The sequence below is a fragment of the Oncorhynchus kisutch genome, linkage group LG26, assembly GCF_002021735.2.
Source record: "Oncorhynchus kisutch isolate 150728-3 linkage group LG26, Okis_V2, whole genome shotgun sequence".
Lineage (NCBI taxonomy): Eukaryota > Metazoa > Chordata > Actinopteri > Salmoniformes > Salmonidae > Oncorhynchus > Oncorhynchus kisutch.
Genome location: NC_034199.2, coordinates 15,944,876 through 15,961,179, shown reverse-complemented (window position 1 = coordinate 15,961,179; position 16,304 = coordinate 15,944,876). Strand labels below are relative to the sequence as shown.

Genomic DNA, 16,304 nt, shown 5'->3' with positions numbered 1-16,304 from the left:
TGCTTTAGGCCTATTGTTTTTACAGACTTTTCATAGCCTAGTACTGCAATTCAAGACTAATTACAGATGGACAGTTTGAACTTTTTCAAAGGTCTATATGCTCCTGATTAGAGACTTATTCTAGCTAAACTACATGATGATAATCATAATATAATTATTGAAATACTTTATTGGGCTGTCTGGTGTTTAATTTAAAACGTTTTGATATTGTAAAGAGGCATAAATGTATAATTATTATTAGGCCAATATATATTAAGGCCTTTCACCTGAGGCCTATTCCACAATGGACATATTCAGTGATTATATGCTTCACAAAACTCTCAAATTCCTCTTACAAATGATTAGTTTTCCCTCGAAGCTGAATGTGCTATAAAAGTCTAAGGCCGTATTCAGAGGCTTAGCCCAATGTGTTAAAGAGAGGTTGTGTGTATTTCCCGATCCCTTTCTAGACTTGCTGACTGAAAAGAGCAGAGCAGTCATTACCGATCGTTCGCGGCTTATTTTAGCAAGGTAAGGGGGTATTTTTAAGACAGAGGAACTCACCGCTTCCTCTCTTCTCCCGAAGGCAGGATATTATCTGGACTCATGACACTATTTCAGGACCCTCTTCCTACGGTGTATTCAGGGAAGGTAAAATGGCTAAGCGTCTATATAGGCTGCACTTTTTTGTATTTGATCCTTTTTACAAGTAACGTTAGGCCCATAAAATGGAGAAACAGGGAACTTATTTCAGTGTTACATTAGCACTAAATGCAGGCATCCGTTTCTTTATAACATTAACGTGTGTATCTCGACCTTTTGTTATTCCTCCTTAACCGTTCATTCATCTTTCATTTGAAAATCTATCTAATGCTCTTAATCTTCGCCAATATGCATCAACTCGACGGCGGGCATTCTAGCGGTGTAAAGATTGTCACAGTCACAGTCCGCGGTGTGTTGATTCCAGTCAAGAGAATCGGAACCCGGCCGCCGCATTCCACTCTGACCCCCAATTATCTATCTCGTGTGACTTTCCCCGGTTGATTATCAGCTAAACAAACAGTGCAATAAGCAATTGTAGCCTTAAATACACCACTGATTAAATGAAGCTGTTCAAAAGTGTCAAATTCACACGTTTGGACTGATACACGTAGGCCTAATTTAGTTTGGAAAAGGTGTGTGGGTTGCAATGACTCATCAAATCACCGTCCATTAAACTAAATTACAGGCTACCTTGAGCTGTCTCAATTTACCGGGTTAGTCTACAAAAGTTAAATATAGGTTACATTTGGTGAATCTCGTAAAAAAATTAATTTGTTCTATAGGCCTATTATCTAGAAATCACATTGTTGTAGACTGGTGTTGATAAGCTTGTAATAACATAATAATAATGATTATTATAATAGACTAATTAAAATAATTATAATAAAATAATGAATTGTAATCGGAAATAAATCAAACACTGAAACCATAAGACAAAGATTTGTGTTTTATAATAGCCAGCTTTGTTGATAAATTACATAATTATCGATACTATTGATTTAGAATCACTATTCAAATAAGTTATTGGTAAATGTTAATCAAACATTTGCATAAAAACATCATAAAATTCATATTCAATGGTTGAAAACTTAGACTCCCGCTTCTTCAATCGCGCATCCGCTAGTGTGCGCTGTTGCCTTTTGGAAAAAACTTGGCTTCAGTGCCATGTCGTGTGAGGCGCTCAATGTGGATCCTAATATGGGACATTTTAGATACAATCTGATGTACACTATGATACATTTTCACATTTGGAATATTTGTATTTTACCTGTATTGATTTAACAAAACCACATGTAGAAAATAGTCGTGCATGTTGTGGCGACTTTTTTTTGTTTTTTGTGGGGGGGTCTTTTTATAATAATGTAGGAATTTCATCAAGTGTTCCAATGTGAGAGGTTGGCTATTACAGATAGTGATCAAATGCTCATATCCCCTGGTTATTATACTATTTGACCTATAGTATGATACAGGCTAGGCCTATACATCATTTTGCCTAAAGTGATGTTTGCAGCGCACTGAGTAAGTGTCACGCATAGCCTATTGCACTTTATTTTAAAGACCGTTTTTTAGATAAAATATCCGTCTTGGTCAATGCACCAGGCCTATTGATACAATATAACGTGATTCGACTGCTTTCTCCAATTCTATTCCATTAGCTAATACTGCTGTTTTGCAGTTGAACCAGTTGCCGAGCTGCTTCGTTTGATTGACAGGAGTATTCCTATTGACTTTCGGAGAGCTGCCCAATGAACAAAAACGTGGGCGGAGTCACTGTAAAACTAGCTCTGCCAAATATTCCGAGTCGCGATCACTTGCAGTTACTTGCAATCCAGGCTCGGCGCTGCATTCAAGCATCCCTACGTTTTCGCCAAGCATTTCATTCGGATCTGCAGGATTCAGCCCACAGCAATTATTTTGCAACCGAAACGGACGCATAGTATGATAACTTTCATTTGAGTTGATTTGGTTTCTTTCATTTTTATTTTTGTTCATTCAATATCATCGTTTTTTCTTAATTTTTCAACTCTCATCCACAGTTCATTTGCAGCCAGTTTACACACCACCAGCTCAAAGGGGAATACTATACCTCGAGCCGTTCTCTCTCTTGTCTGCTGCTATTCGAGAGAAGCTCGCGCACTTTGGATTGGTACCTTGGCTGGTTTACCTAGAACCCGACAAACTGGGGATTTAATAGGCTATTTGCGTCTGCGCTTGTGGAAGTGGACATCGGCGGCGACACGGGTCGCCTTTCTGTTGTAAGGAATGTACCCGGTGCTAAGGTCTGCTCACTGAGGGAGAATATCAACGCGCTCTCTTCTCGACTCTCTGTATGAAAGACTGCGGTGCGCCTCTGGTTTTGTATTCCCGAGGAGCTCTTATAAAGGGACTAACTCGGCACCAGGTCCTTCCTTGGAGATGCTCTATATTTGATCGGCGTACGCATTTGCTTCTTCGTCCCTTTTTAGCTTATTTGATCGGGATATAGAGTCTAATTTCCTCGGTCATTCTCTTGTGCGTTTCACGTCTCTTTTTTTGGACATATCATTTCGGAACGGATTGTGACCCTCCCTGAAGACAGCAATAATGGGGGACTCGATGTGGAGATATTATTTTGGAGTTTTGTTTATTGCGTGCAAGGTGAACTTGTCCCGGGCGATAATTCTGGAGTCCATATATTGGAACACAACAAATACCAAGTAAGTGAAGCACGCGTCGTCCACACATTGAACACGGGAAAAATATGTCCAAAAATACACTATTTAGCGCTGTCCGTGACTTTTGTAAATAAGACTTGTGACGTTATTTAATTACAAAGGTTTCTATAGAAATAGGCTGCCTGACATGATAGGTGTAATACTCAGCTCATTGATATCCATTTTAATGGGGTGATTTTGCGTGGAGATGCCGGTTTGCGCTGACGGACGCGCACGGGGTGATGGTGGTAACGTACGCTATAGGCGATGTTGATAGTGAGATGATGAACACTAGGTATTTAGAAGATTCTTCGTTTTCGTGTGTCTTCTGTAGATGGCATCGCATTAAATTGTGCACACCAGGGAGAACGGATTGCTTTTCAACAAGATGTGGTTATAGCACGTTGAGCCAAACTGACTTTGGAATTAATATTACGCCCCACTTCTCCTTGGTCAATAATAGTTAGGCCTACTTCACCAAATTATGGAAAATCGTACAATTTAAATAATTTGAATTCAAATGGAAGGCATATGATGAAGCCTTTTCATTGTTTATCTTCATTTGCTTCCATTTTCCGCACTAAATGGAATACATGACATTAAACATTCAATTTGGATAGCCTATTAAATACATCATTGGCTTTTTAACCGAATGTTATTAGCCTTTATCAAAATAAATGTTCACATGAGGCCTATTTGTAATTGTAAATGATTCACAGAAAGTTGGATCATATTTGTTGACATTAGTTTTAGTCGATGTAGCTGTTCTATGGGCCACATCTTTTGGTTTGGTAGGCCTAACCAACTTCAGAATCTTTACAGTAGGGGCCCAGTACAAATTAATACTTGGTTTAAGTATCTACTTAATGTAAAAATGGCATAATATGGGATGAAATATGATAGTGTAGTCACAACTATTGAACTGAAAACGTTAAGGGCAGAAGGCCTATATCCCCTTTTAACTTGTGGTCTCATTTGCAACCATCACTAACTCTAGTCAGCCCCATGAAAATGGAATTTAACCGGACAGAAAATAGCCCCCAGAGTTGAATTATGCATTAAACATTGCAACCTCAGACGGGGAATTTCAGGGGGTCAAACCCCAATGGGTGGGCTCTCCTCTTTGTGCCCATTTCGTCACGGCGAAACTCGAACTCGCTTAATAATTTAACTTTTGGCTTCAATTCAACAAGGATCTTGCAAATATAGCCTAACTATCCCCCCTAAACAGGCATAGATAAGTAAATATGAAACAAGTGCTATTGGGAACGTTACGACAGAAAGTCTAACAGGTGTCCATTGTTACTATTTCTTAATGATTGATAATCACCTTTTTATGAATGCGCGCTCTCTCCTTTATCATATTGTGGATTCACCTCTGTGAGTTCTGATGGCGTTGTTGGCCTTATTGCTGTACTATTTATCGCCCGAATTTATTAGAGGATTTCGGCTTGTACCTCTTCCCAATGAAGAGTTGCTCCGCATGCATAGATTGGTGTCTGGCTTTTGCATGTAGGCTTTTCTGGCCGTGGAATGATGGCGGAAACAACCGTTTGCACTCGGCAGGAATGATGATGATCATGAAGAAGGATTGGCAGAAGTCGTTATCATTGAATCGCCTTTAAATCACTACCAAATACGTATATATATATTTTTTCCTCTCTTTCGATGTCATACAATATTTACTGTACATATGTTTTGAAATCATTACCCCAGCCTCGAGTGTGTGAGATGGAGATACAAGGTTGCACAGAAGTATGAGACGCACTCGCAGTGGTTATGCTCTTAGATCACCGTTTGGAGTTGAGTGGGTCTGTAGCGCGGATGCGAGACGATTGATGCGAATAGGCTACACCAAGTCGCAATGACACATGCTTTGCATTAAGCGTTTGCAGGTTCATGTTTATTGGGATGAATCTTGTCCTGGAGGCAGAGCTAAAAGCGGTTTTTGCTAGATAGGCCAGCCGCAAAGTCCAAATTGGTCACACACCACTCGAGGCGTAGAGTGAATTTATTTAGGCCAACTTTTAACCTTCCACGGTGGCACGTTGTTGTCTATTGAGGGTAAAAACATCATCAATAAAATACATTATTAATTATTAAATCATCAAATAATGATAATACAATAGCATAATTAATAAATGGTTGGCATATGCTTAGCCTATACGTATGTCAAAGCCTATTCTAATCTATTTTATGTTTTTAGCAGGCCCAGACCTCCACAACACATGCATATAGGCCTGTGTGCTTGTAGAAATAGCCTATCTTTTATTTTCTGTAAAGGGGACGTTCTAAATGGAACACATGCCACATTTATAGCAGCAAAAGCATGCCTTTCAAATTGCTATGTGTAATTTAATGTGGCATGTCACTCTTCTTTTTGAAAATAGCCCCAGAAAGTGTCTACCCTCGAAGCAAGTATAGGCCTTTGCTGGGCCCACAAAGACAGCGGGCATTCCACTGAATTAGCGTGTGTTCTAGAGTTGGAATGAGCGTGTTTGCACATTCTTTACGTTCTGTCTGGGTGATGAGTTCAAAGCTAATGATCAGGTCAGGGGACGTTATTCTCTGGTCATATACTAACCCTTTGACCCTGAGTAGCCTAATTCAACTTTGCTATATTCTGCTGGCAGAATTACAACGTGAAATACATTTTACATCATTGGAATAGGCCTACCTAGTCATATGGGATCAAACTGTTGAGTGGGCCTTGAAATACAGCCTCTAACTGTATTTTGAATGCCTAATCTAATTATCTCTCTATTGACGTTTTTAAATGTGCTATAAGATTGTCATGAAAGATACCAGTTCCATAAAACATTTTACTTTATTGTCATTAAAGCATTTATTTATATTTAATTTTATTCAATGATATGCCTTTCTCAATAAAGAATCTTTGATTTTCAAGTCCAATAAGTTGAACAGAGCCTCTCTCCCTAGTAGTTTGAGTAGTTTTCTTCTTTAGTGTTCAGGGAGGGAGGGGGGGGGGTGTTAAAATGCTTTGCTTTGCCTTGCCTTTAGGCCAGTCCAATGGCTTTGTGTGTAGGCTGAGAGAGTGGAGAAGACCGGAGCTATGCTATTCTCTCTCTCTCTCTCTCTCTCTCTCTCTCTCTCTCTCTCTCTCTCTCTCTCTCTCTCTCTCTCTCTCTCTCCTCACTCTCTCTCTCTCTCTCTCTCCTCACACCATAGGGCCCTCAGTGTGTCGATTTAAACCTCATTGTTGTTTACGCTTTACGACTGATGCCTGAGCCTCCCCAGAAAGACTAGCGCCCCTACTCCCCCATGCCATGGCCACCCCCCTGCCTCCTTCCTCTAGTAATCCATTTTGTAGTTGGGTGCGAGAAACAAAAGGGAGGCCTGCTTTACACGGTTTATGTGAGGGAACGGTCCCTCTTCTCCAGTGCAGTTCATTAAGAGATTACATAGAACCCCGGGCCTTTGTAGCAGGCAGGCAGGCACAGTCCTTTTGTGAATGGGGGAGAAAGGGGGGAGGGATGGGGGAGGGAGGGGAAGGGGGCATAGAGATGTAGATCCATCATGAATGAGTGACGAGGGCAGGCTGAATGTTGTAATGCTGCCCTCCTTCTTCCCCACCCCATCTCGCCCTCTACCATTTTACCCCATCACGATCTACCCAGGGAGTCCCCACTGATTTAGTCTATTCCCCCCTTCTATCTCTCTCAAAGGAAAGAAAATACCCCCAAAATCCCCTTGTTTTAATTTAGCTCTCTGTCTATCGGGGAAGGGTGGGTCGGGTTCGGGCTGGGATTGCAAAATGGAGAAAATGGAACGAGAAGGAAAAGGGGAGTCGAGAAAGAGAGGGATTGTGGGGGGGAAGAGTGAAATCATCCTGTGTTAACACAGTGTACTGAGAGGTAGGGTTCAATAGACAGGTCTCCCATGACAACGCCCAGAAGAAAAGTTGATGATTAAGGTCGCATTCATGAAAGTCGGAGGGAGGGAACGGGAAAGAGATTGAGAGAAAGAGAGGTAAAGCAAGAAGGAGAGAAGCATGGGCCCCTACACTGTAAAAAAAATGTAAAAGACATTGGTTCGATGTACAATTGTGAGGCGCCCAGCTGCGATAGGATCGGATGGTGCTTAACAAATTGTGTTGAGCAAACTCAAGGTCCAATTGCAGCTGGTTGCCTTATAGTTGTATGTTTTCATATACAAATGTAGGGGCTGTGGGGTAATTATGGGTGGGCTGAGGAGGGCCCCATAGGCCTGGATTAGTGGATGAAAGTTAGGGCCGAAGGCAGAGAGACATAGAGGGAGAAGGGGGGGGGGGAGTAGGGTGGCAGTCTACTGAGGAAGGATAAAGACCGCTGTCCCCTCGGCCGACAAAGGGCGAAGAGGTTACAGCGTGGGTGGATTAACTCCTGCTTTCCCCTGTCTTGTCTCATTGTCCCCCTAGACTAATTCATATCCATAGTGGGCCGATGATTAAAAGTCAAACACTGCTGTATCCCTCCCGCCTTCCCACTGTGTTGTCTTCCATCGTTCTATATTCCTCTCCTTTGTTATCCTCCCTCTTTTCAGGGCTTTCTTAGAACTCTGGGATTGAGGAGCCGAGGCTATTGGGACGGGATTATGTCTTGGCTGTCATCATGGTGGTGTTTGTGTTCTTGGCAGGCCACACAAATAGCTTGTCCGGGATTTAAGAAAGATACGTAGAAAGATAGATAGAGAGAGAGAAGAAATGTAGGATTTAGAGAGAGAGAGAGAGAGAAAGCGAGATGGAAGGGGTGAGTAAGACAGAAATGTAGGATTTAGAGAGAGAGAGAGAGAGAAAGCGAGATGGAAGGGGTGAGTAAGACAGAAATGAAGGATAGATCTTACAGGTTTTTACTGGCAGCAGATGGGACGGTCATAACCCCAAGGAAGCAGAAACACCACCCTCCCCTCCCCGGCCCGAAACCTCAACCCCATCCTCCCACGGCACCCCCTAAAAAAGACACCAAAGTTGAAAGAGAGAGAAAGGGGGATAAGATATATGAGGAAAACAGATGTCAGCTCGTTGATTTACTGTCAAGCCCCTTTTCGTGTCTCACCCACCTGTGCTCCAGCCCTTTTGTCACGTATCCTTGGAGTGAGTAAGTGAGTGAGTGAGTGAGTGAGTGAGAGAGAGAGAGAGAGAGAGAGAGAGAGAGAGAGAGAGAGAGAGAGCTGTAGTAAGAGCAGGCACCTGTGGCTATTCTCACCTCTGCACCAAATGGAGTGACAGTAGGTTTATAGGAGAGCTGCCTGCCCGAACTGAGGCAGCACTCTTACTTTTGCTTTTACCCACATTGTGACTTTTCTCCAGGCGGCGGCGAGCCCAACACCAGTCGTTTTAGACAGGGTCGAATGTAATTCAAGAACAAACGTAATAGAGTAGAGGGGTATAGGAGGGGTTGTGATCACTTTTCTTCTGTTTTTCCTGAGGTGGGCGCTGTTGTGCCTATTCTCCGGACCCTGTGTGTCACGGGTAGGCCTGCAGACGTACACACACGTATGCACAAACACACACTCCATGCCCACAGGGTTGGACTTAGGTTTCTGCTTTATGTCCATGCACACAAACCATCACGTATGCACACTCACACACTCTCCTGTCCCCCTCACCTCTCCATCCCCACACTTTTTCTCTATGGCCCAGCCGCTGTGATTATAGCAGGTCATAATGTATGTGTGGAGGCCCATGGTGGGCTTGTTAACAGCAGTACAGCCAAGTGATAAACACCGTATAGTGGCCCTCGTACAGCACTCTGCTTGGCCCTTCCACATGAAGCACAGCCCTGGAAATATTTATGACCCACCGAACCTCAGTCACTCACAGGGACAAATGGCAAATGGGGGGAGGGGTGGAGGGATGAAGGGAGGGAGAGGAGGAGGGGTGAAGGGGCAAGTGTGCCTTAAAGCGAGGGTTAAAGCCATTTACTAACACGAGACGCTAGGACAGGCTTTTACTTGTTTACCCCCCTCCCTCCGTTTTTTCCCCCTTCTCTCCATCACACCATTCGCCCTCCATCCACTCGCTCTCTCTCCCGTTGGTCTGTACCCGGGGTGTGAGAGATGCAGCTGTTGAGCGGTGGCTGTCATGACTGTGTTGAGGTGCAGAGCAGGCGGAGCTGTAATGTCTGGTTCTGTCTCCTCACCCGTCTAGGTGACCTTGCCTACCTGGTGTTTTGTTCTAATGGCTGCCAGTGGGAGGGACAGGGTGTGTGTTACAAACAGATACCTCCGCACAGGACACCCCAGGGAGGGGGTGATGGAGGGATACAAAAGAACGAGTGTATAAAGCAGGCAATTTCTCCGTTTTTCTTTTCTAATTTTCTCTATATCGCCCCCCCCCCTCCCTTTTGAAATGTAACTGTCTCAGAGTAAGACCGTTCTTTCTCTCTCTGTGTCTTTCTGCACTCGGCGAAGGCAGATCTCCATTTTGAATTAAAATTCTGAGAAGGAAAAGGACGAGGTCGAATAGCCTACTGTGTGAGTGTGTGTTTGTCTTTCTCTGTGTGAGTGAGTGTGGAGGTGTTTATATTCATCTCCTGAAGGTACAACTCCCTGTGAGATAGCTTTCATGCAGTCAAACCACTAGCATTAAAGGGAAGTTAAGCGGTTCCGTGAGAATGCCGTATGTTGCTGACTCCGATAGTATTGTCAGTAGAGGTTCTAATGAAGTCTCGAAACAGACTACGTCATTGTGTGTGTGAAGGTGTGTGTGCGTTTGTATGTGTGTGTGTGTTTGAATGTGTGTTGGCGTGCACGTTTCCTTGTGTGTGAAGGGAGTGGACAGAGGGGAGGAGAAGTCTCACCTCCTCACCTTCGTACGCAAACACACAGTCATACAGTCATACGCACAGGTGGGCAGTGACTGTTTCCTCGATCCTGACTATCCAAACAAGGGACAAACAGAGCAAGGAGATAGATAAGGAAGTAGAGGGAGGGAGGGAGGTAGGGAGGGGAGAGAGAGAGATAGTGATCTGATGTCTAGCTGTTTGTGCAGTAGTGTTTTCATTAAGCCCATGACGCCCTCCGCACCAGCCACAGGCTTTAGCCATGCTAGATCAGCCATGGAGATAAACGCCTCAACACTTACTTCCCTGGCCCGTCAACTCTCTCTCTCTCTCTCTCTCTCTCTCTCTCTCTCTCTCTCTCTCTCTCTATCTCTGTCTCTATCTCTCTCTCTCACACGCACACACACACAATAATTGTTCTACATATCTCTCCGCTATAAAAATCACATCTCCATTTTCCATTCCTCATCCCTGAAGCCACTGTAGGCCTTTCTCCTTCGGCTCTCCCTATCTCATTCTCTCTCTTTCTCTCTGTCTTGACCCCCCCCCCCCCCCCCCCCCCCCTGTAGTAGTGTGATGATACTACATCCATACATTTAGTCTCCCATCAGCTCCGTCTCTCTCTGGGCTCTCAGTGGACATGCTGTATTATAGCACTGCTGAGTAGCGCCCCAGGGGACACACACAGCACTCTCTCGCCCTAGATAAGCACACTGGCCATGTGTGCATGCAACTGTGCACATGGGGTGTTTGTGTGTGTGAGAGACAGAGACAGAGACAAATAGATATGACAGATGTAGGATCTCAATTTGATCGCCATGTTGCAGGATAACGTCCTGCGATGCCGGAAATGTACAACTTGCTCAAAAAGTATTCTATAGTTTGAAATTTCCACTTCCACTTGATTTTCCTACAGAAATGCTATTTATTATAATCCACATAATAATTCACATTTCGTGTTGCTGCAGGATTATTTTCCTGGTGTATCAAACTGGCTCAAATTAAGATCCCAGATCAGTATGTGATTGTGTGTGTTTGTTTCAGAAAGAGCGGGTATAGCTAGCCTGTAAATAGTGATTGTCTGTAGCATTGCTCTGCAGTTTGCACTGTTAGTATTCCTTATGACTGTCTGTTAATTGTAATATAGTCTGAGTACAATGGTTGCCACCATTCCCCTGCGTACAAATTCCTCAAGTTTGCTCATGCTTTTGTAGTCAGGGAAAATATGTGTGTGTATGTATATGTGTGTTCCCCTCCATTGGGAGAGAAGTGCTGTATTTTAGGCTTTATAATCACCCTTGATGGCCTAATCTCAACTCCTCATGCGCTCTCTGAGGGGTCAGAGGTGACTGAAGATAATGAGCCCTCTGCCAGCACAATCCAACACACAACCCAAGGAGCTGAGAAGGGAGGGAGAGAGATTGGGAGGGCGGGAGTGAGAAATGAAAGCAAAAGCGACCCCTGGAGACTGTGTGTGTCCCTCTCTAGCTCCCCATATAGACCCCATATAGACCCAACAGTAGGGTCAAAGTATTGGGACCCCCCTCCAGAGGTTAACACAACACTGTGTCAGATAGACCCAAGCCAATGGATAAGATTTCAAATACAGTAGTACTCAGATTAAAAAAACAAAAACAAGGGGTCCTCAGCATTTAAGCCTATTCTATACATGTCCTTATAGCTAATCACATTAAACTGGATTTAACTGTAGTCTTTATCTTTACTCTGCCACTCTCATGCCCCCCCCCCCCCCCCCCCTCCAATATTTTGGATAGAACCTGTTGTGCTTCAAGGATAACATTGGAAAACATTTCCTTTCTCATTCAAGCACGGGGCCCGATTAGTTAACACCATGAATTGAGGTAGCGCCTCCGACTGTGTACGGAGAGGAGAGAAGAGGAAAGCCAGTCAGGGAATGCTGGAGGGGGCTCTCCACTAAGCTCCTAAACTTTCATGTTTTTGCATTTAGGGGGAATTTACCTCCGAGGGTTAGGTGGATGAAACTCCACCAGTAAAAGTAGGCCTGTGAACAGGCCTCTAGGCATTGTGTGTGTGGTGTGAACGTCTGTATGAGAAGTTGTCTCATTTTTATTATGAGCAAGATCTTCCTCATTTGTACACGGGGACGTTCAGTATCGCCAACATCTCCCTGACAGTGTGTAGGAGCTTTATCTCTTTGTCTTCTCGTCCTTTATCGGTGTAATTACGCGTTCCCTCCATCGCGGCCAGATTAGTGTTAAACACTTCTTTGACTTTGTCCTGAAATTATTGGGGTCACTTCTGTCGAAACAACTGCTATACACTGTCATTATCTTTCATCGTCACTTGGATTGATGAAGCTAATTAGTAATTAACTCGTCAATAATTCAACTGACTTTGCCTTCTTTTGGGGAAAGGAACATTCATTAACGTGCACAAATACTGAATACCTAATGAATTAGAACTAGAGGTCAATTGTTGACCGTATCGAACTGGTTTTTACCTCTTCCCCCATCTCTCCCTCTCCTTCCCCCCCTCTCCTTCCCTCTCCCATCTCTTTCTCTCCAGATTCGTGCCAGGGCATGGCCTGGTGTTATATCCTCAGATCGGAGATAAGTTGGACATAGTGTGCCCGCGGGTGGATGGAGGGGTGCGTGATGGGGTGGAGTATTACAAGATCCACATGGTTCCCAGGGAGCAGCTGGAGAGCTGCACCATCACCAAGGCTGACACACCGCTGCTCAACTGTGACAAGCCTGACCAGGATGTCAAGTTCACACTCAAGTTTCAGGAGTTCAGCCCCAACCTGTGGGGCCTGGAGTTCTTCAGAGGGAAAGACTACTACATCATCTGTAAGTGCCTCATAGTAACACATATATAAGCGCATTTCCTTTTCTGTTTTTATCGTGAGCACTCATAGCTGTTTGATAGCCAATCACACTTAGCTATTGCTGTTGCTAGGCAAAGATTACCGATTTTTGGTTTCCAGTTCTTGTGTGATCATGGCTAGGGTGCCTTGCTACTAGGGTGTCTTCATACTTTGTGATGCTGTGACAACCCCCTGGTTTTAAAAGATGGGTGTTGGACTGAACCATCTGTGGTGTGCTGACGGGGGGGGGGGGGGGGGGACAGCACCATCTGGGTGGCTCTGCCACTGCCATCTGTGGGCTGTCAAACCAGGGGAGGGCCCTCTTTCTGACTGACTGGAGAGGAGAGGATGGAAGAAAAGGAAAGGAGGGTTAGCATTTATACGTTGAACGAATAGAAACTGTTTCCCAGTCAGCTTAGTAAATAGAGTCCTCTAAGTTTGCAGATGGAACACGTTTTTATGCAAGCTAGCCATGTCAGTAGCCTGTAGTGGAGACTAGTAAATCTAGTTTGTGTTGAACTACCCTTCAGACACGTGCAAAGTGTTGGGTAAACAGTCACAGTTCAATATGTTATGCCAGGGTCACAGACACATGGGTTGTGTTCTCTAACAGCAGGCTAGGCTTTGAACGTCTCACCTCTGACAGTCTGTTACGTTAAGATAAACTGTAAAGGACCCAATGAGCTGACACACACACACACACACACACACACACACACACACACACACACACACACACACACACACACATACACACACACACACACACACACACACACACACACACACACACACACACACACACACACACACACACACACACACACACACACACACACACACACACACACACACACACACACATACACACACACACACACAGCTGTATAAATAGGTCTGTGTGTGGTGGTAGGGTTGATGGGGAGACTACAAAGGGTTGATCAAACTCCCTCAGTAGCTACCTGCAGGGCAGAGAGAGAGGGTGATGCAGAGCGAGACCCCCCCCCCCCCACCTCTACAGCAGCCACTACACAGTACAGTACAGCCGCCTGCCTCAACACAGCGTTTATTATTAATGAGGCTATGCTGCTGTTTATTCATCCTGCGTCTCCAATGCTGCTTATGATCACACTCTGGGATGAGCCCAGCACATCTCTCTATTTGGCTTCCACAGCTAGGGCTGTGTAGGAAAAAAGTAAACACAAACACATACATAGTAACGTTTACGCACACACACACACACACACACACACACACACACACACACACACACACACACACACACACACACACACACACACACACACACACACACACACACACACACACACACACACACACACACACACACACACACACACACACAGTACATGGCTATGTCAACAAAGCCCTCTCTATCTATCCATTTCTCTGTCAGTCCTCTCTATCGCACAGAAACTCTCTCAGTTCAGAGTTCAAATTGACACACTCACACCATTTCTCCTCTCAAACAACAGCACACTCAATCAGGCTTGCAAGCCGATTAGATTAGAGGGAGAGGGAGGGAGGGATGGAAAGAGATAGTGTGTGTGTGTGTGTGTGTGTGTGTGAGAGAGAAAGAGAGATGAGAGAGAAGTTCTATTCAAACTTTCTTTTAAGAAAAGGAAGAAAATCCAATTTTGCTGCACTTGCAGATTCATGGTGCCCCCCATGCCCCATCCCTCCCATCTCTCCTGTTCTTTTTTTACCCAGATGCTAATGTATAGCCGGGAGAGAGAAAGGGGCCATTTCTCCAGCCGAGCATAGGTTCACATAGCTGTTAATTGCCTCTTGTTCAGTAGCATGGTAGCTAGCTAGAGGCTTCCAGCTGGAAAAGCAAGAAGGCAAGGCAGAACTGCACTGCAGCATGTATATACATACAGTAGGTAGATAACACAGCCTCCGCTTCACAAGCCCGAGCACCGGGGCCAGAGAAGAACAAGGAGGAATGGAGGGATGAATGTGAGTGTTGTGTAGGAGGGAAGAAGTGTGTGTAGGAGGGAAGAAGGAGAGTAGGTTTGTGTTTGCTAAATGTGGGTATGTGAATGACTTCTGCTGCGTATTTTGCCTTTGTCTATTTGGTGTGAGATCTTAAATAGACAAAGGCTATTTTAGACAACCATTTTTTATAACTATGTGTGACTGTGTGTGTGTATTTTGTGTGTGTGTATGTCCATATGTTCTTCAGTAAAAATGCATCGAGCTGTGACCAATTCCACCTCGGAAAAATGTGACCGTGTCTGTGAGACTGTGTGTTTGTGTGTTTTGTGTGTGTGTGTGCGTGTGGCATAAGTTGTGCAGTAAAAATGCATTGAACTGTGACCAATTCCGCCTTGGAAAAGTTCACTTGGGATTCTCATTGGGTTTTTGGTGGTGAGCGGCACTCAATAAGTAATTAATTAAAGAGTGTTTAATCCTGATTTCTGCTTTTAATCAGTTTGGCCCACATCAATGGGATCTCTGAATCAACCGAATGGATTAGCTCTGCCTAGCTGTGTTTAGCTCAGACACAGACTCAAGGGGAACGTCCCTTCAGGCTCTTTTCAAACAACTGTGACATTAGCTCTTCGATTTGTGTCTCAAATAATGTTTTGGATTTAAACACATCACAACCCGCCTCTCATAAACTAAACGTGACCCACTCTTATTGAGTACGGATCCATACGGACCATAATGCGATTATTGTGGATAGTCAGATTTATATAATCGTTTGTTTTAAAACATTGACATGCTTTGCAAGAGGAACGACGTCCCTAAAAGTCCTGTTTGCATGGGCACATCTGAAATCAGGCCGCCTGATTGCACTTAAAGACACAGAAAATGGCCAATCAAAAATAAACGTTCTACCACAGCGGCCGTGGAGTTTTTGTGACGCCTATTTGATTCTGAGTTTCGGACATTTGTGTGTTTGTCCATGAAAACACTTTTCTAAGATGCATATTTCCAAAACTCCTTTCACTCGCGGGCGTGAGAGGGAGGCTTGCATGCGGACACGTGCGCAGATCAAATCAAACACACCACTTGAACGGCAATTAAGCCGTTGACGTGTCCTAGTAATTCAAGGGATTGCTCATGCTTACTTTACTTCGATTATGAAAAGCAGAATAAGGTGTTTACATGACTAATGTCCTACTCGGCCTATTGCCATAATCAGTTTAATATGGAATTATTAGTGTGCACGTAGTTGGTTGTTAGTGTAGTTGTGCATATTCTCAGCATGGTCACACCAGATCCAATGTAGCATTAGATGTTTGTCCAGGTCCCCAGAGATGCCTTTTGCATGCATACAATTTCAATACCGTCCACTGGGAGATTTTTTTTTTTTTTTTAACCCTATCATTAACTTTAAAGGAAAACTCCTCCCCAAAAACAATCTTTTGGTATTTGTTCCATTAATCCATTGTTAAAACAGTGGGACTCAAGTCAGCAAAATGCATCATA

General features: G+C 44.1%; 1 protein-coding gene across 1 annotated transcript in view; it reads left to right on the top strand.

Moving 5' to 3' along the window:
- The first annotated feature begins 2,357 nt into the window (after positions 1–2,357).
- Positions 2,358–16,304, top strand: part of efnb2a (ephrin-B2a) — a 28,525-nt gene continuing 14,578 nt past the window's right edge. The window contains exons 1-2 of the mRNA XM_020461648.2: positions 2,358–3,218; positions 12,545–12,828. Of these exons, the coding sequence (XP_020317237.1) occupies positions 3,106–3,218; positions 12,545–12,828 (397 nt within the window). The 5' untranslated portion in view covers positions 2,358–3,105. The remainder of the gene's footprint in view (positions 3,219–12,544; positions 12,829–16,304) is intronic.